The sequence below is a fragment of the Ptychodera flava genome, chromosome 1 (assembly GCF_041260155.1).
Source record: "Ptychodera flava strain L36383 chromosome 1, AS_Pfla_20210202, whole genome shotgun sequence".
Taxonomy (NCBI): Eukaryota; Metazoa; Hemichordata; class Enteropneusta; family Ptychoderidae; genus Ptychodera; species Ptychodera flava.
In genome coordinates, this window is record NC_091928.1 from 21,779,750 (window position 1) to 21,802,667 (window position 22,918).

Below are 22,918 nucleotides of genomic sequence, written 5' to 3' on the forward strand. Positions count from 1 at the left end.
TAGCTGCGGCTGTAGGCCATGTGAGTTTGTTGTTGTTGTACGCGATCGAAGAAGTCTTGAAGTTGAGGGGCAAGAGTAATATATGCTCTGCAGAACTTTTGCCACTGTAGTCCGCCCTCCTTTTCTAACAGCTAATGTTAACCCCTCACAAGAACTGTCCACATTTGTTTTGTTTTAGGTGTCTGAGCTCGTGGCAGTCTTTCATCCATGCATTCACTCTAACTCACTGGGCAGTCAGCATTCAGGTTACAAAACCAAATGTAAGTATACAGATTTCAGAGCCTCCAAGTTCTACCGGTATTAGTCACAGTGCCCTCAAGCTGGTATATATAGCCAGTAGCTGTAACTTTCGATAATTTTTACCATATTTGTTTAACCCTTTTCCTGCCAAGTCCATATTTCACCATCAGGTCAAGATGGTTGAAATTAATGAAACACAACATATTCCAGAAGTTGTATTTAACATAATACTGTACATTTGAAGGCTGTTGAAAAGATAAATACCGTAAACTTGATATTTTTGGACTAAAGATGCTATAACAGACCAAGCCAAGTGGGTGAAAATACGTCATGTTTTGGCTCAATACTGCTGTTTTACTGACGTGACTTATTAAGAAGTGATACTGTCTGGCAGGAAAAGGGTTAATATATAAATGGCTATTCTTATTTTACTCCCCAAAGCATGTTAAAACACCGGCTGTTTATCTTGTCAACACAGCATCTATTCACACAGAATGCACTGTTTTTGTTTACGTTTGAATACTCATTCAGTCCAGAATGCATGCAGTCTGTACATGTACACACTGAGTTGACAACCGGAATACTTTGTATCTCAACATGTTTTGGAGATTAGAACAAGAAACTGGTTGATGTGTAAACAAAAATGTTTCGATATAATCATAAAAAAATTAAGTCTTGAAAAATTTTAAAAGTCTATATGTATCCCTGAGGCGTATACTGAAAGGAGTATATATATTTCAGAATAACATTGAAGAAGGGAGGGAGGGCTTAACACATCAAACTTACTGTTGTTCATGGTACCTCAGTCAATGGAGATCTGTGTAGCTACCTCCTTGGCCATTATTAAAGCGATACAATATCATTTTGGTGTTCTTTTTGAGATGGCAAGTAGTCAAAGATCAGTTTTGCAATATATTTTGCAGCAGTATCCAGTGTTCGAAATTTGTGGAAAATATCAACCAGTCACCAGGACTGGTAACTTCAAAAAGTTGCCTGTCCTGCCAAAAACTTACCAGTCCTGATACTACTGTTATGTGCCTAAGTATTTTTGTTATGCGCTGTTGAGTAGGATGAATTTACGGGAAAGAAAACTGTCTTGCCATAAAATTTGAATGGAAGCCCGGAGAAAAAATAGCAGACATAGTTTTAAAGAAGACTCCCCACGCTAAAGTCAACCTGTCCGCCGTACTAGTAACTTTTTTATTTTACAAGTCCTGCAGAAAAACAACCAGTCTCGGACTGCCAGACAGGTGTTATTTCGAACACTGCAGTATCAGTTTATGCCACTTTCCAATGAGCTGTTTGTTTTTGGGTATGTTCTCTTGGAAGGGGGGGGGGGGTATCTGAGATATCTTATTTCATGTCTGAGGTGTTTTGTGTCTGTTGTTGGTCAAGGTTATATTACAGAGAGAAATCAGATCAATGTTGCACAGTAGGTGGTTTCCATAGCAGCACAGTCCCTCAATCAGAAACTGTACTGTCATGCAATGGGCATGATTATTGGACCAATTTAATGTCATATTACAGATGTTTCCTCCTTGCTGATAGTCTGGGTTACCATGGGAATTAAATCAAAAGATCTTTTCCAGCATCACTACTGGTACAGTCAGTATTGACTCGAAAATGTAAACTTAGACATGCTGATCCGAAACACGGTGATTTGCTCAACGCATATACCTTTTGCAACCCTCTGATAAGAACGAGTGTGAACAACTAACTTAAAGCCGCACTTTTCAATCCCAGGTTCTCGCATTAGTGGAGTTCTCCTCCCAGTCAAACACTTGGCCAGTACGATGTTTGATTTCTATCATTACTTACGAAAAACTGATCTCACTCTTTTGTCACCTTTTGCTAATCCTGCAAACAGAGTTTATACAGGCGTTTGATTGACGGTCAGTTCAAATCGCCAACGGTCATTGATTCCCCACCACAAACGCTCGAATTTCCTTAGAAAAGTCTTTCAGTTGCGTTAGACTTTGAATATAACTACAGAGTTCGATCGGCAGCAACTTCGCGCTGACCGCTATGCAGTCTGTCTGCGTTTTTTGCGGCCGAGGAAAACTAAATGTGGCATTTTCTGGAGCGTGTGCCCGCGTGTTGCCTGTTTGGTGTCCACTTACACAATGAACGCCGCCATAGCTTCGCGTCCTTTTAAAGGGAGGCTCCGCCTTTAAGCTGCAACTGTCACCATTTTACAAATGTCTTGTGTCTTCAAAAGGTTGAGAGTATAATATGTATATGCCCTTTAAAAAAGTAAACTGAGATAGATATTGTTAAGGATGCATATCTGCCTGGGATGCTTTGTTCCAGTTAACACTTTCACATTATGGTCACCACGGTTAAGGTCAGTCTCATTTTAACCATTATAGACAGTGGAGGGGTCTTTCTCTACTGACTATGTTTAAACAAATGCAAATGTATAATTTTGACCATTGAAGTCACCTCTGTCTCAATACTTGTACATATTTTGAAGTCAACAATGTATCAGTGTGGGCCTAAATTAAACATTTATCAATAATGTCGTTGACAATTTTAATGAATACAGTGCTCATGGACAAATGCCATAGAGGATGTTCCCTCATCTTTAGACTATTCAATTATCGAAATGACGAAACTACCACATATTAAATACTGGTAAATGATAATAATCCATGAACGCATAACTTACTAACAGTGATTAAAAGTCAATTGGAAGTTACGAAGAATTGGAAATGCCAACAAAATGCCACAGAAATATTGTGGCACTATTGAGTCCTAAAAACTACAGCATGTAACATGCATATTTTGACCCTTTTCCAAGTCCATTTCTCCCCATCAGGTCAAGATGGTTAAAATTAATGAAACACAACATATGCCATATGGCGTATTTTATCATAATACTGTACATTTGAAGGCTGCTGAAAACATAAATACTGTAAACTGATTTTTTTGGACTAAAGCTGCTATAACAGACTAAGCCAAGTGGGTGAAAATATGTCATGTTTTGGCTCAATACCGCTTTTTAGCTCATATTTGGTATGTATTTAAATACCAAAAAGAGCCTATACCGGTACTATATGGTGAATCGGTGGCATCTGTATGTCTGTATATATGTACATGTACCGATGTATGTCCGTCACACGCAAAAGTTCCCATACCGCCAAAGCTACATCTCAGTATTTGATGTACAGGTAGATGCAGGGATTGAGATGTGACGTTCAAATGAACACATCAGTGTCAAAAATGTGCAAATGAGGTAAGAAAAAGGGAAATCCTGCAAATGTGCAGGAGTGGTGGCATGTCAGTGACTGAAACAGGCTACTCAACTGACCTTTAGTCATTAACTGTTACATATTAAGGTGGTTGGAAAGGCTATTTTTGCACCAATTCTTTTCTCAGAGTTAATGTCAAGTTTCAAGTGTTAGAATCAAGATATTTAGTTCAAATTTTCAGGATAACTCTCTTAGTTAATACTTTCTCCAAAGAATATATAAAATTGTATATTTGCAGCCATGATTTTGAAATATGACACTGCAGTAAATATTAAAATTTAATTTTTCATATTTTCTTTACATATTTGAATTTAATAATAATTGGATAGTATTAATATTACCAAATTAGTTATAAATATGTTGACACTATTATTTGTAAGATTTGTACGGCAGGTTTGTAAATAAAATTTGTTTTTATGATTTTACATGGGTTTACATATCAAAAATTATTAAAAATTCTTTCAAATTTCAAAATATGATTTTTCAAAAAGTACTTCAAATACAGGAAAATTGTGCCGTACATATCTTATCTGTAACCTTGTTAATAGGCTGTAAAAATTCCATGTGCATATCTCATTTCAAAGGTTGGATTAAATTGGTATATCGGTATAATTATGTAGGAAAACTGTTATTCTGTCAAAAATGTTGAAAACAAGCCATATTTGCACACCTCTTTTGAAGTCACAGAGCAGTCTTTTTGGTTAATCTCACTTTTGACACCTCTTCGACACTCAAAGAATCTAAAAATGCATTTACAACTCACTCTGAATGCAAGCACCGCCTTGTCAAACTTTCCTGAAAAACAGCAAATAATGACTTTCCCTTTTTAAACATTTTATTAAAAGCTAGGGGACCTCTACCGTAGTTAATACACTAAGGACTCCCCAACTTCTTCTTATTTGGTCAGTTTTTCAGAAGTTTCAACAGGCTGTAACTCTGCAATGCCTTTGTGCCAAATGTCTAGTTTTTTTATTTCACAGAGAATGTTGACTACTTTTATATTTTAATAGTTTTGTTGAAGTTTATAACTGACGCTCTAGCCTTTCCAACCATATTAACAGACCCAGCTGTTTCTGCTATGCATGTTGCTAGAGTTGACCTCCAGTACCTAAAGTTTCAGACCTTACTTTTGTCATTCTTGTTTTTCTGGTTAAAATATTCCTTGTTGTTTTTCTGGTTGTACTGTGCAGAAATCATTGTCATAACATCAACGTAGAATTTTCCTGCACTGAACAGATAGAAACAACATTTATTGTTGATCTTTGGTACCCATACTGGTATGTACCAATTCTGATCAAATGTGAGCGACACCGTATAATTGCGGTATTTTTACTGACTTGGCTGATGGGGAATTGATACTGTATGGAAGGAAAAGGGTAAAGCTATTTTGGTGGGTCTAACGTATGGTTATGATGCACAACAACTGTTGGTTTCTCTTATGAACTAGAAAATACCACGGTTACAGGGGTGAGAGAATGTTAAAGGATGAATTCGACCTATAAAATCGTAAGACATAATGCACGCACATAGGGATAAAGTAATGGTGATATACCGGTATGTGAGTAAACCATACAAAACTGATGAAATACAACAGCTTATAATGCAAGTGAACAAATTCTCTCCCTGGTTCAGGACAGGAAAGGGGCAACAATTCCCCTTACTTCTGAGCGACAGAAGTTAACAATGACTTCTTATAACTTTTGTCAGAAGGAACAATCTAATTGATGACCATTTTCCTCAATGTATTCCCAGACATTTGTATATCTGTACTATTCACCCAAAAATACTCTATCCTTTAGAATAAACAATCTAATACAAGTACAGGACAACAAGTAATCTTCTCCCAATAAAAGTGGCTCTTCTTAGGTCAAATCTTTATATTTGCAACTTCTTTTCTCTTTCAGTGTATCTAGGGCAGCAGATTTAACAAGTGAAATTTGAAAAAGTTATTCAAAACAACATCATCTACAGGCAATTCAAGCTTTTGTCTATTGCCAGGAAAAACAAGGAAGCTTCCAGTTACAAGAGAAGCCATATTGGATGCCACTGTAGGAATTCACCGAGACTCAGATTGAATGGATAGCTATGTGTCTTCCAAATACATGTATCCAGCTTCAGCAATTAAAATCTTGAGAGGTTTAAATTCAGCGTCCATCATCGGGTGTCAATGTGTGCAGCTATAACAAGTCAAGAGAAGCCAGGAATAATTGCAAAATATTGCGCTTTCAATTTGTGACCTGCGTATCTGAGAGTGGAGATCGAAAGGAACTCATTAGATTTTTTAGTAGTTTTATAGAAAAGTGTACCAGCAAATGGAGATCATATCATTTTCAGACCTGGGTAGCTCCAAGGCGAAATCTCCCCGAAGGTGATTGCTCATTCTGCAGCTGGGTGATTAAGTTGCAGTGCCCTGCCTTTTATGAGCAACATTTGCGTGAAGAGTTCTACGCGGAGTTCTGAACATCGCCGAAGGATTTCTCTATGTGAAAATACCATTATGGCATTGCTCGGACAAGTGTGCAGGGAAAGTTGTGTGGAGAACACATTTTTGGCAGCTCACCAGAAGACTCACTCAACTGAAAAACATGTGGAATACAAAGTACATGATAGGAGGATTGAACTGAATGAGAATCTAAAACGTCATGAGAGAATTTGTCATCAGGAAAGCTCAACGACAAACAAGATAAAATGTCACGAGAGGATTAATTCAAATGAAAAGTCATTTGCTTGTGGAGTCTGTGACAAAGGTTTCAAGTCAAATTCTAAAATGAAATCTCATCATAAAATTCACACGAATGAAAAACCGTTTGTTTGCAAAGTCTGTGGTAATGGTTTCAAGTGGAAGTCTAATTTGAAAGCTCACCAGCAGATTCACACAAACGAAAAGCCGTTTGTTTGTAAAGTCTGTGGTAAGGGTTTCAAGTGGAATTCAAGTTTGAAAAATCACCAGAGGATACACACAAACGAAAAACTATTTGTTTGTAAAGTCTGTGGTAAGGGTTTCATACAGAGTGGAGGTCTGACTGTTCACCAGAGGACTCATTCAAATGAAAAACCATTTGTTTGCAAGGTATGTGGTAAGGGTTTCAAACGGAAGGACACTTTAATGGATCACCATAGAATTCACTCAAATGAAAAGCCATTTGTTTGTAAAGTCTGTGGTGAGGGTTTTAAGTGGAATTACAGTTTGAAAAATCACCAAAGGATACACACAAACGAAAAGCCATTTGTTTGTAAAGTCTGTGGTAAGGGTTTCATAAAGAATGGAGGTCTGACTATTCATCAGAGGACTCATTCAAATGAAAAACCTTTTGTCTGCAAGGTTTGTGGTAAGGGTTTCACACGGAATGACACTTTAAAGGGTCACCATAGAATTCACACAAATGAAAAGCCATTTGTTTGTAAAGTCTGTGGTAAGGGTTTCAAGTGGAATTTAAGTTTGAAAAATCACCAAAGGATACACACAAACGAAAAGCCATTTGTTTGTAAAGTCTGTGGTAAGGGTTTCATACAGAGTGGAGGTCTGACTGTTCACATGAGGACTCATTCAAATGAAAAACCTTTTGTCTGCAAGGTATGTGGTAAGGGTTTCACACGGAATGACACTTTAAAGGGTCACTATAGAATTCACACAAACGAAAAGCCATTTGTTTGCGAAGTCTGTGGTAAGGGTTTCAAGTGGAATTACAGTTTAAATGAAAAACCATTTGTCTGCATGGTATGTGGTAAGTGTTTTGCAAGCAATGACATTTTAAAGGGTCACCAAAGTATTCACACGAAAGAAAAGCCATTTGTTCGTAAAGTCTGTAGTAACAGTTTCATAAAGAGTGGAGGTCTGACTATTCACAAGAGGACTCATTCAAATGAAAAACCATTTGTCTGCACGGTATGTGGTAAGGGTTTCACACGGAATGAAACTTTAAAGGGTCATCATAGAATTCACACAAACGAAAAGCCATTTGTTCGTAAAGTCTGTTGTAATGGTTTCATAAAGAGTGGAGGTCTGACTATTCACAAGAGGACTCATTCAAATGAAAAACCGTTTGTCTGCACAGTATGTGGTAAGAGTTTCACACGGAATGAAACTTTAAGGGTCACCATAGAATTCACACAAATGAAAAGCCTTTTGTGTTTAAGTCTGTGGTAAGGATTTTGTAAAGAATGGAGGTCTGACCGTTCACCAGAGGACTCATTCAAGTGAAAAACCGTTTGTCTGCATAGTATGTGGTAAGGGTTTCACACAGAATGACACTTTAAAGGGTCACCATAGAATTCACACAGACGAAAAGCCATTTGTTTGTGAAGTCTGTGGTGATGGTTTTAAATGGAATTTAAGTTTGAAAAATCACCAAAGGATACACACAAACGAAAAGCCATTTGTTTGTAAAGTCTGTGGTAAGGGTTTCATACAGAGTGGAGGTCTGACTGTTCACATGAGGACTCATTCAAATGATAAACCTTTTGTCTGCAAGGTATGTGGTAAGGGTTTCACACGGAATGACACTTTAAAGGGTCACTATAGAATTCACACAAACGAAAAGCCATTTGTTTGCGAAGTCTGTGGTAAGGGTTTCAAGTGGAATTACAGTTTGAAAAATCACCAAAGGATGCACACAAACGAAAAGCCTTTTGTTTGTAAAGTCTGTGGTAAGGCTTTTAAGTCGAATACCAGTTTGAAAATTCACCATAGAATTCACACAAACGAAAAGCCATTTGTGTTTAAAGTCTGTGGTAAGGATTTTGTAAAGAGTGGAGGTCTGACTATTCACCAGATGACTCATTCAAATGAAAAACCATTTGTCTGCATGGTATGTGGTAAGGGTTTCACACGGAATGACACTTTAAAGGGTCACCATAGAATTCACACAAATGAAAAGCCATTTGTTTGTAAAGTCTGTGGTAAGGGTTTCAAGTGGAATTTAAGTTTGAAAAATCACCAAAGGATACACACAAACGAAAAGCCATTTGTTTGTAAAGTCTGTGGTAAGGATTTTGTAAAGAGTGGAGGTCTGACTATTCACCAGATGACTCATTCAAATGAAAAACCATTTGTCTGCATGGTATGTGGTAAGGGTTTCACACGGAATGACACTTTAAAGGGTCACCATAGAATTCACACAAATGAAAAGCCATTTGTTTGTAAAATCTGTGGTGAGGGTTTTAAGTGGAATTTAAGTTTGAAAAATCACCAAAGGATACACACAAACGAAAAGCCATTTGAAAAACCGTTTGTCTGCATGGTATGTGGTAAGGGTTTCACACAGAATGACACTTTAAAGGGTCACCATAGAATTCACACAGACGAAAAGCCATTTGTTTGTAAAGTCTGTGGAAAGGGTGGAGGTCTGACTATTCACCAGAGGACTCATTCAAGTTTGAAAAACCGTTTGCTTACACGGTATGTGGTAAGGGTTTCACACGGAATGACACTTTAAAGGGTCACCATAGAATTCACACAAACAAAAGGCCATTTGTTTGCAAAGTCTGTGGCAAGGGTTTCACACGCAATACATATATTTAAATTTTAAATCTTCACCAGATGATTCATTATTAAAATGAGAAACCTTTTGTTTGCAAGATGAGTCACATTTAAATAGTTGAAATACAAAGTATGAAATATCAGCACAGAATCCGTACCCTGGGTACAAATAAAAAAACTTTGTTTTGAAAAGTGTATCTGTTATACAAATAAAACATTGTCTGGCATGATAGCTTTCTAATAATTGTAATAGTTATGTGGAGGGATGCTCTGATATACACCACATGACAATGAATTGACAAATCATGGAGACTTTGAATGTAGTATGAGTGTCCCTTTCTTTGTTTGTTCTTGACATCTGCAATTTAAACTATTCGACAGTATCAGAAATAAAGATCTGTTTCAAAATACTTGTGAACATTTCCATTTTCTTCCTAGAGTGAAATCTTGGTTTTGAATCATTCTTTTTGTGACATACAAATATTATGACTGAAGCTTACACATAAGAGTGATCTGGAATAAATATACCAGGTTTATCTGGAGCTTGGGTCTATGGCTAAACATGGTGCAACTGTTTAGAGAAAATGTATGTAATTCAGCTCCAAGGAAAATGTTGCAAAGATGAGAATTCGGATTTACTGACTTTCCAACTTTTAAGGGACAGCATTGCAATTTTGAAAGATGGGTTATCAATATTTGTGCACTTCATCAAGATGTCACCCATCTATACAATGCAAGAGCCGAGGTACATGAATATTCCACATTGATTGTTAAGGGCAATTTTAATACCGAAACAATGCTCATTAATGTAATCTGCATATTTGAATATCATTTTACCTCGCATCTTGTACTAATAGCACCCATCAGTAAACCTGCTCACAAGTGTTATTATTTAAAGCTGTTATACTTGAAGAAAAGGGCCAAATCGCCAATTTGTATTATTCATACGGGGGGAATACTAACAAAGCAGTTATTAATCTTAGATACTCTAGAAAGTATTAAACAAATCAAACATATCTTCAAGTAAATTTGTAAATCGTTGAAATAACCATGTGTACGATCATGTGCAAGGGGCTAAAATCTTGAATTAAGTGTGTGCTGGATATTTTTCATAGCAAATATAGAGAATTACACACCACTGAGATCATTATTGTAGAACAAAAGATGTAGTTAAGTATATTAAATTAATTTGTCTTTTGCTTCGATTATGTTGGTCACCATCATTTAATACAATATTGAATAATTAATGGCGATCTGGGTCGTCGGTATGTTGCTGTCAAAGTCTGTACTGTTAATAATAGTGAAGACAATGCATGACTTGTGTCAGGGGATTTTATTTGTTGGATTCCAAAGGTTACCATCATTGCTTGTGTTAGAAAATCATGAAGAAGAAAGTTAAAATAATGTTCTATATCGAGAGTAACAGTACTTCTGTTGCTGGTGTAAACTCTATTATTTTCCGACGCCAAGGGTGCTGGCTTTACCATGATACTTTACAAGATTGATTGCCTGAGCTAACAGAAAAACTCGAGAAAATCGACAAATATTACAATTAACTATGGACATAATTATGTGTGATTTAACTCCTCTAAATGTTGATAATGATTTGATAATATAGCTGAGTATTGAAATTTAAAGTTCCATTTGTCATAATTTCCCTAAAAATCGCAGACCAGGCTACCTACTCTAACGAATGTTTACAGCTTTGCTAACGCTTTGTCTACCTCCCTCAATGTACAGGATCTCCTTTATGTTGTACAATGCCTTCTAGAAAGCTTGAAATCCAGCAATGATATTAATTCAAATTCGTATGCGACAACTGAAATCTCAACCATTTCATCAAAACAGAATTTTAAAATTATAAAACTTAAAAATAAATACATAAAGTTTTATCATTTTTGTGTCGGCTACAATCAAATACCAATGCAAAGTAAAGATATTGATATACACCGAAATGAGTGAATATTTTCATATTTTTGTATCACTATATTGTTACAAAATAAAATAAAATATACAATATATATGGGTATGTTATGTTGTCTTTTCCTTGTAGACACAATTCCTATATGCAAAACGAAAGTTACAAAATATTTGAAATGAAATTTCAATGAGTGTTGCAGTCGGTGCTGTTATAAGTAATATCTATGCCAAGATCATCTGTTTTTCAGCCAGTCATAATCATCATATTCATATGTAGCTTCAGCTCACACAAAACTGCAATACGTCTCCACTATCGTCGATATCTCTATATAATCAAGATATTTTTACTAATTTGATCAAATTTTGTCAAATATTTCTGGATGTACAGCTCTCTAACTGTATTAAAGGGATATAGTCGTCACGTTTGCGGCTGCGCGTATATTGATGTTTACAAACATTAATTTTCCTAAAACATGGCGACGGCCGATGGAAGCTTCGCACTGACGGAGGTGGAAGAAGCCCTTCTTAGAGTAAATGAGCCAAGGTCGTGCAACTGTTCAGGAGTGTGCGCTCGGAAACGGGGACGGGGTGCATGTCCATGCAAAAGCATGGATGAATACTGCAATAGAGCTTGCACTTGCGGAAAAAAACGTGCATGTGTGAATAGACTGCCCGTAAGTAAGTATTAGAGTTCACTGCTGTTTCAGTGTCTTTTATTGTCTGCACACTATATTCTTATGGGGTCCTGATCCTAAACTTGCTTGTTTTATTTAGAAAGGGTGCACTAAGATCTGAAAATACAGTTGTTTGGTAGGCTACAAGCCTCTGTGCGTACGTACGCGCTTTCTTTATACCACTTTGAAACTGTCTATGAGATCGAGAATGAATGCAGAAACCGCGGTAGCGTGTGGTGCGTATGCTAGCTGGCAGAGGAGACTTGCAGCCTGAAAGCGACTGTATTTACATATCACGATGTTGCATTTGTGCAGCGAAAATAAGGTAGAGGGTTTGAACATCATGTAGGATTATGTGCCAGATAAGTACAGAGCTATAGACCCGTGCTGTTCTGTGTGGTATATTGCCCTTCACAAAACTCGCGCCATTGCTACCAGCACAGGCTCTTGACTCAATGCAGGCGAACCGCTAGTCGTCACTGATTTGTATTTTATTGCATCAGTGACGGCTAGCGGTTCGCCTGCATTGAGTCAAGAGCCTGTGGCTACCAGTGTTTGGGACGCAAAAGCAAACATGTCTGTATTTGTTCTGTAATTTTCTGAGTTTTGTACAGACAGACTAATGGCAGATACGCTACAACTGGACACATGCATAAAAATCAGTACTTTTAGGGACTTGATCAATGAGAAATTGAATACATGTAAGTGAAAGTCAATGCTAACTGTTCATCAGAAGTGGTATCTCATGGAGGGAACACCATTTCAAGAACAACAACACAACCAACCCCTCGCGTAGGAGATATTTCTCCCAATGAAAGTAATACAAAGTTAGGAATAAAATAGAGCCCTTTACTATAATTTTAAAAGTAATGTCAGCAGATGTACCCATGATTTTTTTCTGAATGACATGTGTTTATGACATTTACATGCAGTCTGTGATGATATTGTTTGTGCAGGACTCAACATCAGAAGAAGATGAGGAGGACAGATCAGCTGACACATCACGGAAAAGGTCTAGGGAAAGTCATGAGTCTCACCATCTAACAGCAGAAGAAATGATGGAAGAAATGAAAGACAAATGAAGGTGTTTGACCTATTATTGATATATATATAAAACACTGCTTGATATACTTGATATGAATTTGAATTTTTGCAACATTGTGTAAATTTTGTCACATTATAGAGTGCTCATGAATTTTATAATTTGTTCTTACATTTTGTGATTTCCTGATAAAATGCCTGCTTTCCTTGATAACCATCTATCAAATGTATTAGCACTATTTCAAGTTACTCAATAAACAGAGCAGTTTTGCCCAGACTTTGACAGAGCAAAGTGTGTCAATGTTGATTTGTTGCTTGCTCAGAAAAACAAATTTGTCTGCAAAATGTGAGTTTCAAATATATGCCCATGCCACTTTTGGTAAAGGATTGGAAATCTTTTAAACTTTGAACATGACACACCAAAATGTACATTAATCATCAAAACAATAGTGTATCTTGATATTTGGCAAATTTTTTAGTTAAACTTTTTGATTTTACAAACTTTCAGGAATTTGTACAGCAAAAAACCAAAGAAGAATTGGAATGTTTGACATTAGAACTGCTAAGGCGACAGCCTGGAGCATGGGCTGATTTGCAGCAGCAATTACCTTACCCGGCTCCTCAACCTGGACCTAACCCCGGCTCCAGTCCTCCATGGTGCAAGTGTGGTCAGTGTCAGGATATGCCCACACAGCAGAGAAAAAATGCTGCGCTACACGTCAAAGTCAAGATGCATCACTAACAAAGGCTTGTTCAACTACCTTGTCTTTGACGCAAATGTCTTGGAACTGGCAATGCGTTGGAATGCAGACACATATGCTGAGGAACATCAGAGAGACAACGCCTGTTTTCGTCACTTTGCATATCGACAGTATATTTACTGGCAACATGGCAGGCTGGGTGCTGGGAACCGCCGTGTTGTCCCTTCATGTTGTGTTTGGGCGATCAGAAGAAAATTTCCAAGTCCAAATAACATATATGTTGGCTATAGGGATGGAGAAATACAAGACTAGGGCAAATTTATTAACTGACCATTAAGTTTCAAGAAAGGGTGTTTATATCTACAAATTGCAACAGTTGTTTGTACAGGATTAGAATGCATATATTGTGTGTGTGTGTTGTATGTATGTACACACGCCATACATATGTATATACACTGCCACATTCATACATATTTTACTTACACACATACATGCATGTATGTGTGCATACATGCATGATACAGGCATATTTGTATGATGTAAAGATGTATACATGTGGCAGTGTACATATGCATGCATGCATGCACGGCAAAAAATCACCAACTCTAAAGTTTTGTATTCCCCAGAACATGATAGCAGTCCCTACATATTCATGACACATGTAAACTCTGTGTACATCAAAATTCATCTTTCCAAAACTGCTTGTTTGGAAATTTCTTATCAAAAGTGGTGACATTTTGAAATGAATGTTTACTTTATACCATTACCACTTATATTTTGTGAGTAAAATGTTTACAGCTATTTTTCAGTGATACATGTATGCACAATTGCCTGCCGTGTATGCAACATTTCTCCTTAAAAAATTGTCATTGCTGCCATATATAACGGAAGTTCTATGCTGTTGTAAAATTATATTTTATTTTCTTTTTGTACTTCGTTATACGTCTCTTAGTGACAGTTAGGGTTGAGTGTCACTTTTGATTTCATAAACCACTCTTGATCTTACATCCTGGTACTTCTGGTCATACATGGTTGTTCAAAATCAACATTATGGTGCAAAAGATAAATGTTGCTTTTGATACACTGTTGTAATAAATCCATGACATTAGTGAACAAACAGTTAGATTTTTAGTTTTTATTCAAACCAGTGAATTAACACTAACAAATTCCATAGCCAATATAGTTGCATATACAGATCAAGAACAGGGTATTTCAATACCATATAGAGATTTTCGTTTTGTTAAAAGATCATGCTATAACACTTGGCTGCATTTAGTATGGACTTGTGAAAATTCTGACATTCTGTTTTGTCCTTTTGACAAAACACTGTTTCAATGTCATATCAAACACAGAAATTATCAGATGATGCCAACACATTGAGTTTATTTTGGTGAATTTTACTCCTTTTGAAAAGAACATGTAGCATGTGTATCTGCTGCAATGCTCAAATGCATGAGAATAAATCATGTTTTATGATAGATTGACATTTGTCTATTTGTCTATGTTGTCTTTTGTTGTTCAGGAACAACACAGGATGAGAAACTTTGACAATGTCTTGACAAGAAAATAGAATATTTCCTACAGAAACTGTCACACAAACTATTATACAACATGTGCATCCTTGCTAGTGCACAAAAGTGTGAGTGTCATTTTCACAAATGTAAGTAAACTGCTGAATCTGTGTTTATTGAGAGTGTCCAATGTCCAATGTATAAGGCAAGATGTTCCTTCGTATCTGAGATAGATCTCCTTTAGACGGACTCTTCTGATGTTTGGACTTCGCAAACCTGCTCTTATGAGCTTCTACTAAGTCAGCAATATTTGGAGGGTTCATCATTGACAGTCTGGTATGTAGATGACAGGGATCATTTTCAGCTGGTGGAACATACTGAGATAAATGACCTTCTACTCCAAGGCGCATTTCAAAAATCTGCTGCTGAATGTCATTTATGTAGTCATACTTCTTTTTGGCTACCACAGGTACTGGATAAAACCTCTTTGACATCTTTGAATACTTGCAATAGTACCTGCAAAAGAATGTAATGATATTTATCAGTGATTTGACCTTGGTTCTATTCAGGGAGGGGGGGGTACTCCCATAAAAAAGGTGTATGTGTATGTGCCACCCAAATGGGTAACTTTTTCATGAAAAAATCCCTAAACATGGGTCAATTTTTCTGAAAAAATCTCTAATTATGGGTTGATTTTTCATACAAAAACCCCTAAACATTGTTTGATAAAAAGGCAAACCTTAACATGTAACAGAATAAAGGTGAAAATTCCCCAAATTTATCAAAGAAATTCCTAACAACAATGGGTCATATTTTTTGAATATACGTGGGTATATGTATTGAACTCAGGTGGCACAACCCCATATGAAAATATCAAGAGTGCCCCCACCCCCCATCCCTGAGGGTTCAATAGCGGCTAGCAATTGTCATAGGAAAATTACACATCATGCACAAACCTGAATGCATATCTTGAACACAAATACCAGAAACACATACACATACATGACCAAACACAAACATGTAAATGAATTCACAAACGAAAAAAGTCATAAACACACATATAATGAAAAGACACGTGTTGAGTGTTGTTTCTGCTTCCAATCAATACACTTAGATAAAGTGCATAGTATTCAGCTGTCAACAAACTCATGCATGTACAATGAACATGGTTTACTGCTGAAGAATGAGTTCATTTTCAGATGTGAAAATGTCCAAACTCAGCAAGAGCAGTTAAACAAATACATTCTAAGTTGGGTTTGTTGGCAGACTCAAAGACACTACAGCTTTAAAAACTTTGGCAACCTTGAAAATGACAGTGTACAGGTACATTACCTTTGTTGTCCATCTACTGCAACTTCTTTCTGCCGATTTGCATGTTTGTTGAAGTCTATAGCAGCCAACACTGTCCGTGCTTTGTAGCCAACAAAACTGAAACATTTGTAAGATGGATATCGGTGAATACTACATTCCTGATACGAGATTACAATAATAAGACTTACAGTGGTAAGAGAATAGAAATAACATCTCCACTTATAAATGATATTTCCATCAATAGGTCATTGGAAATGTCATCGTCTCCGAAAAACGTACGTAGAAAACATTTCCGGAATTCATGATCAAAAGGAATGATCCACATATACTAGTGGAATGGTGTTCATGCACACTACAGTAGAAAGTGTATAATACTGAAGTAGGTACATTTTTATGCTGCCAAGAATGACCACACACACTGAATTTTGATAGGGAAGTACAGCTTAGCTTTATTCCTTAACTAAAACTTTTGTCAAATATTGTGAACTGTAAGAGTATGCTTTGATCTTCTGGGCCATATACCTTTCATAATTTTGATTTGACACAGAACAAAGAATTTACTTGTATTGGTAGAATGTGTTTTCCATGAGATTCTATAACTATGCAATTCAAAGTAATATGATTCACCAAAGATTATTTGTACTATCTTGTGTCATCTGACAATACTGACATATCCCACTGAACAACAGTATGTTCCATGCAATACAGCTTAAACCCTGTGAACGCTACATATCAGTGTAATGTAACAGTTTGGACTTAAAATTTTGAGGAAACAAGCAATAAACACTTACGAATATGAAAGGCGCTTTGGTGCATACATCAAAGATGGCTGTGGAAGGATTCTAAGAATCCAGTATGTCTGAAATAAAAAAAGGATACATTTAAAATTTGCATGCAGTAATATGCTAAATATCATACGCATCCTAGACCAAAACAAGCAAGATCGTTTTTCATTTGTATATTTTTGAATAAAATGCTGTTTCTGTGTAAATGTATATGTAAATCAAGCTGTGTGGTAAAGTGATACAGGCTTGTTATGGATACTGGTGATATGGAATGACAAATACTGATTTCACAGCAAAATCACGACAAATAAATTTCTTAGCATACTAATTTTGACACTTGCATAAGTGGCATGTATGTTCTGAACTTCGAAAATTTTCATTGCAGTGATAGTACTACAAAATATAAACTTTTACCGAAAGTTGACATAGTAAGGGACATTTTTCATTAGACGCTTGTCTTCTACAATCTTTTGCAGTGCTACATGTGACGGTGACCCTTTTATCAACCATGGTATTCGTTCACCATCACTGAGCGGACCATGTCCACACTTTCCATATGTTCCATCATGATTGAGAATCCACTCATGTTCATCAACTACATGGTGAAGTATGCCAAACCAAATGGCCTGAAAGAATATACAAAGAAATGCAAACTTGCATACGTATTATAAAGATTAACATAAATTGAGGACTGCCAGTTGCAGGGTATCTGTGTATCTGTTGCAGGGTATCATTCAGGGCTCGCAATTAACTTTTTTCCCTGGTAGTTCACGTGGACTACCATTTTCTGAAGTTGTTAGTCCAGTGACAATGGCTGGTAGCCCATGCATACTTTCGTTCAGGGATATCTCTTTTTGTTAACCAGACAAGAAAAAGCTATTTTTCAAGATTCTGCCCATAAAGTGAATTTTCTAGTCATTTGATATGAATATTGCACACCTTTAATACCCAAGGAAACAGGTATAATGGACGTTAGTGATACTCAAAAGTTTGGTGACCTATTGACAACTCAAAATTCACTCTCAGAGTTGTATGCAAATTCTGATAGTCGTCATGACAATGATTCGACCTTCTCAGCACTGAGACATATTGTAGCAGGTCTAAAAATAGACAATGGGCTGTCTGTAGGGAGGAGGCATATAATTTCTGTGTAATTGTGATTGATATATTATGATCAAAATGCATTTTCATTGGCTATCACTTCCTGTGCCTGTCATTCAAGTATGGCAGTACAGATATAGAAACTTTGTTGTAAAGTTCCGCCGCATGGTCGTCTTCTTCAGGCCTTTCTTTGTCCAGCTGGGTTTGACTGCATTTAGCTGGTCCTAAAGTGACAGACCGGACATGGCACGCCAAATACTGACTGGATTTTATGTCCCAGGCTTTGGTAGTCCCTTTGGGCTACCATTTAATGGATTTTGGTAGCCCCAGAGAAAAGTTGGTAGTCTGTGGACGCGAGACTACCGCTAATTTCGAGCCCTGTCATTGCAGGAAACAAAATCAGCATTAAACAACATACCTTCATCTTTCTCTCATTGCCATTGCATTCCTTTGCAGCATACCAAAATGATTCCTCAATGCATTTGCCCAGGGAAGTAGATCCTTGCAAGCTCTTTGTTTGGATGCCTGCCAAAAATTAGACAATGTTAAAGAGTTTTGTTTTTTGTTTTACTTTGGAAAGAAAGAGTCTGGTTTTCAAAAATATTTTCATTTACATTTCTAAAATTACAATGAAAAGTTTCATGACTATTTGCACCTATTAGCAGTCTATTGCTGTAATAAATGCAACTTTCCATTCAGAATGTCAACTTTCATTAGCAAATACTATAAAACTAACAAATACTGCAAGTTAAAAGTGTAATAAGTTTTCTTTCACGTTACACTTAAATTTGATAATCAAATACTGAAAATAACTCATCTGATGAACAATATTACCAGTAGGTTTGCAATGCACTATCATGTAAATAAAATCTAACACTATCTCACCTCTAAGATTTTCTTGTGAATATTTTTGCCCCCATGCCATATGTCCCAAGAATGCTTGATTTCTGAATATTTTTCACAGTGTCCTGAAATTTGGTAAAAAAATGCTTAGTCAACATAACATAACATATATAATTCAGTGGATGAACAAATGCTGTTATTGTATAACACTATAAGTAATACATGTATTTTGAAGACCAGAATTCTGACACCCTAGGCAGATAATCAAATTACACACTTTGCTCATAATAATTGCAAACAGAATTGTCTGAAGACTGTTGCATAACAGCTACACTGCAATACAGAGACAAAGATTGCATGATTAGAGTTTAGAGAAATCTGTCCATTACCATTTGTACCATTCTTGTACTTTGTACACATTTACAGAAAGTTTGCGTTTGGTTGTGTGCATACACCACTACACTGAAATTTAGGTGACATGTGGAGCACACACTAACAGTGTATACTACAGTGTGGTGTTCAGTCAAATAAAAAGTGTGCTCATAGTTCCCTTTATACAGTGAAAATTGGTGTTTCAAATAAAGCAGTCACAAACTAACAATATACATATTGACCACAACTTACGCATGGCTGCTGCTATCTGTGTATGAGCGTCAGTTATCATTTCTCCAATGTCCAGCATTCCTGTCAAATTATCCATAGATCTGTCAAAGCCCAAACGTTCCATATTTGGACTTTTTCCATTAACTTCTCGCACATCAACAGTCTCTGTGTGGAGAATAACCTGCTTGGATGTGTCACCCACATTATATGACAGATACTGGGCTGAGTGTCCTGGTGAGTCATTACGACCATCTCCACACAGAACCACCTTCTGTCCATGAAAAGATCCTGTTAACTCCAACTGCATGGCTTCCCAGTACTTCTGAATGGCGGGAGCTGCATACAGTTTTTGTACCCGTAAAAATGTACTGGCAGAGATACAAGCTATATTGGCAAACCTAAAGAGCAGTTCAATCTTCCTGAAGCTATTCCCAGACAGTAAGATACAGGCAGTAGTTTGTAGGTTGCCAGCAAAGATGCCATCAAAACGAGGTTGAGACTGCCATCTTCCACCAAGATGACCTGCAGAACAACTCCAAACAACAGTAAGTGCAGTGCCTACTGTTGTTGTACTGTATAAAAGTCTCCTTTGACATCCCTGCCGAGCACACATATCCCCATAGGCACGTTTCAGCAAGTTAAGTATTGCTGGAACAAAAGCCAAGCACTTCTTTGCAATAATTACATCCATGGCATTGGTCACATCATCTCCAGCTTCTGCAGCACCATTGTCATCTGTTCCATACTGTTCTGTATCAAAGACAACTTCCTCAAGCGACATGTTCTTGTCATTTCTGAAGAAATGATTGAATAAGTATGAATTTACTAATAGCCAATATCAACAACAACAACTGCAATTAGTATAGCGTGCATTTTTAAGTTCAAAAGACTACAAAGGAACTCAGAGAGATCAATCAACATTTTTGCCTGGAAAGTTGACATTGAGTAGCTATCTTACATTTACATCCAGGGAAAAAAGATAATAAAATGTATCAGCACCCCAAGGAGGGTAACTAACCCTAGAGTTCCGAAAGAGACAGCAAACTCTCTTTCGTCTTCATCTTCACTGGCAGTATGTGTGTCTTCAGATTCACTGTCACAGCCAATTCTGGTACAAGTAAAATATTATAAATACATTATAATATCAGTGGAAATTTAAGAGTAGATGCTAATGATATCACTGTGAAATATCAACGCAACATTTATTTCAGTGAAAAAATCAAGTATCGTACCTCACAGATTGTCCACATGATTTTACTTGCATAGGAGTAGACGATGCAAGAGGAAGAAAGCTTGAATCTGAAATTACAAACAAAATTTGACATTCGTTCAATATACACAAAGTATTCTATTGTATTTCATTGTTGTATGTGTATTACCATAATTCTCTTTAAATAGCACATTGATAGTCTGCCCATAAAAGTATAAGCAAATTATTAGATTATTAATTAATAATATAAAGTGCTATTTATGATTAAAAAAACAGGAATGTATAGTACATACCCATAAAAAAGGTAAAATAATTGATCGAAATTATTGTAAAATTTTAAACATAAAAATCAAAATGATCTACACAGCATGCTAACAGTTCTGATATACAAAATACATGCAAATTAATCCTCCATTGAAAAGGATAAATTTATACATGTATACCATCCAGATTTTAAAGTTTAAAAAAATTTTAGTATTCATTTACTGTTTACAAAGCCATGAAAATTGGTTTTCTAATCAATAGGCTAGTCAAAATATGCAACTCTACATGTGTTCTTATTATTTTCTTGTGTGGCTCAAATTTGACTCTTGCAAATGCCATTTTGGTAAGCTCACATTTTACTTGCCAAAACATATGTAAAATTGCTAACAGTAGATTATCAAAATTGAGCTATCCTGGGCAATTTTATAGTCTTTATTTGAGCTCTGTTTCCAAACAAATGTAAATGTACATTACAACTATATATATAAATATATAACTATATATAACTATATAACTATATATATATATATATATATATATATATATATATACACACACACACACACACACACACACACACTGTTTTGCACATACAATTACCTGATTCCCTGCTTTTAATTGGTGTAGGAAAACTACAAAAAATAGTCAACAATAACTGGTCATTTTGTAATCTGTTGAACACGGAGACACTTTTCTACAATATAAGCTTACTTGCACAAAGTAATTTCCAATAATGTCAACAACAACAACAACAACAACAACAAATCAACAAATGAAATATAAATGGACTGAGTCCAACTTTTTGGGACACGTTTTGATTGATTGATCGATTTGTTCAAAATCAACTTGGAAATTATGTACTTCATTAGATTATTACCACATCGCCATACACATGGATTCTTGACACGTAAATTTCACAAAGTGTCAACAGTCATGTAAAGTTTCGCGTATATTGCGTGTGACGGTGCCCGGCTATGGCAGCGCCGTCTGCCAAATCGTCCGGCTAGCTTGTGACCGTTGAAATGTATCGAAGTGGTTTTTGTGGTGGAGAATTGAAAAAGGAACAGTCAAAGCCAATGTTCCATGGCAATCCATGCCGGGTCCATGTCACACAACAACTACGAGCGACAACATAAGCGAGGGAGAACACAGAAATATCGCACACACTGTGGCAGTCTGTGTACGCGTACACGGTGAACATCCGCCCAGTAGCTCTGCATAGCAGGGCTGTGTGTTACCGGCGTTATACGGCCTCCCACCCCACCAAAACCCTGCAGATTGCCATAGACAAAACCGCAGGTAGCTCCTCGGTGGTAGGAGGCCGTATAACGCCGGTAACACACATCCTAGTTGCAGTACAGTAGCTCGAGGTTTTGCCAGGGTATTTGGGTCGGACGACCCAAATACCATGGCAAAACCTCGAGCTACTGTACACTGCAGCTACACACAGCCCTGAAACGCAGAGCTACCGTCCCAGGAAAGACTCACCTTTCTGTGTTGGAAATATTACTTCCTGCACGTTGGATTCCTTGTCCTAGTCCTGCTGCTATCAATGTCGTTGATTGGAGACCTTCTTCCCAGTTTTCTCCTATGGATCTCCTGCCCGTACTTCTCGGTAAACATGTACATTCCCGTTCACTATGTGGTAAAGGATTACATTCTCGGCAAAATAGGCGATGAATTTCGAGTAAATGTAATGAAAACACAGCGTTAGATTCTTGGTTATAGTTCACGGATTTCGCATCTATCCACTTGGGGTAAGATCTTCCCAGATACACTTTTGTTGCGTCCCTCGTTTTGTAGGCTTTCGCTTCGGCCTCTGTCACCAGTTTCGGTGGTTTGAACACTGGACGGGATGGGTAAGCCGCCATTTTAAAAGTTAGGATAAGCGCGAGGCATGCTGGGAGCTGTTACCTTATCAACGACGCCGTAGTATGGGACCCATATCACACAGCCGCAAACGTGACGATTATATCCCTTTAAA

General features: G+C 36.9%; 3 protein-coding genes across 6 annotated transcripts in view; 2 read left to right on the forward strand and 1 right to left on the reverse strand.

Moving 5' to 3' along the window:
• LOC139132810 (zinc finger protein 420-like) overlaps window positions 1–7,779 on the forward strand; it is a 35,211-nt gene extending 27,432 nt beyond the window's left edge. Inside the window, exons 1-2 of one of the 3 annotated variants that reach the window (XM_070699073.1) lie at window positions 175–260; window positions 5,396–7,779. In XM_070699073.1, the coding sequence (XP_070555174.1) occupies window positions 5,911–7,638 (1,728 nt within the window). In that variant the 5' untranslated portion in view covers window positions 175–260; window positions 5,396–5,910 and the 3' untranslated portion in view covers window positions 7,639–7,779. Of the gene's footprint in view, window positions 1–174; window positions 261–1,927; window positions 2,585–5,395 lie in introns of those variants that run through there. The other 2 variants (XM_070699084.1, XM_070699080.1) reach the window with 2 other exon arrangements.
• A 48-nt stretch (window positions 7,780–7,827) lies between these two features.
• LOC139132843 (zinc finger protein 227-like) lies at window positions 7,828–9,299 on the forward strand. Its single transcript, XM_070699162.1, has one exon. It carries the CDS (start codon window positions 7,925–7,927, stop codon window positions 8,924–8,926), a length of 1,002 nt encoding a protein of 333 aa, XP_070555263.1. The 5' UTR covers window positions 7,828–7,924; the 3' UTR covers window positions 8,927–9,299.
• Window positions 9,300–14,426: 5,127 nt separating this feature from the next.
• Window positions 14,427–22,916, reverse strand: LOC139132863 (uncharacterized). Of its 2 annotated transcripts, XM_070699184.1 has the most exons (11): window positions 22,423–22,916; window positions 21,535–21,566; window positions 20,693–20,759; window positions 20,479–20,568; window positions 19,482–20,254; window positions 18,900–18,982; window positions 18,433–18,539; window positions 17,328–17,539; window positions 16,920–16,987; window positions 16,150–16,245; window positions 14,427–15,333 (listed from the first exon to the last, which is right to left on the reverse strand). In XM_070699184.1, the coding sequence occupies exons 1-7, from the start codon at window positions 22,803–22,805 to the stop codon at window positions 18,435–18,437; spliced, it is 1,533 nt and encodes a 510-aa protein (XP_070555285.1). In that variant the 5' UTR covers window positions 22,806–22,916; the 3' UTR covers window positions 14,427–15,333; window positions 16,150–16,245; window positions 16,920–16,987; window positions 17,328–17,539; window positions 18,433–18,434. The 2 variants fall into 2 exon arrangements, with proteins under 2 accessions (XP_070555285.1, XP_070555296.1); XM_070699195.1 differs by lacking the exon at window positions 20,479–20,568.
• Window positions 22,917–22,918: the final 2 nt, after the last annotated feature.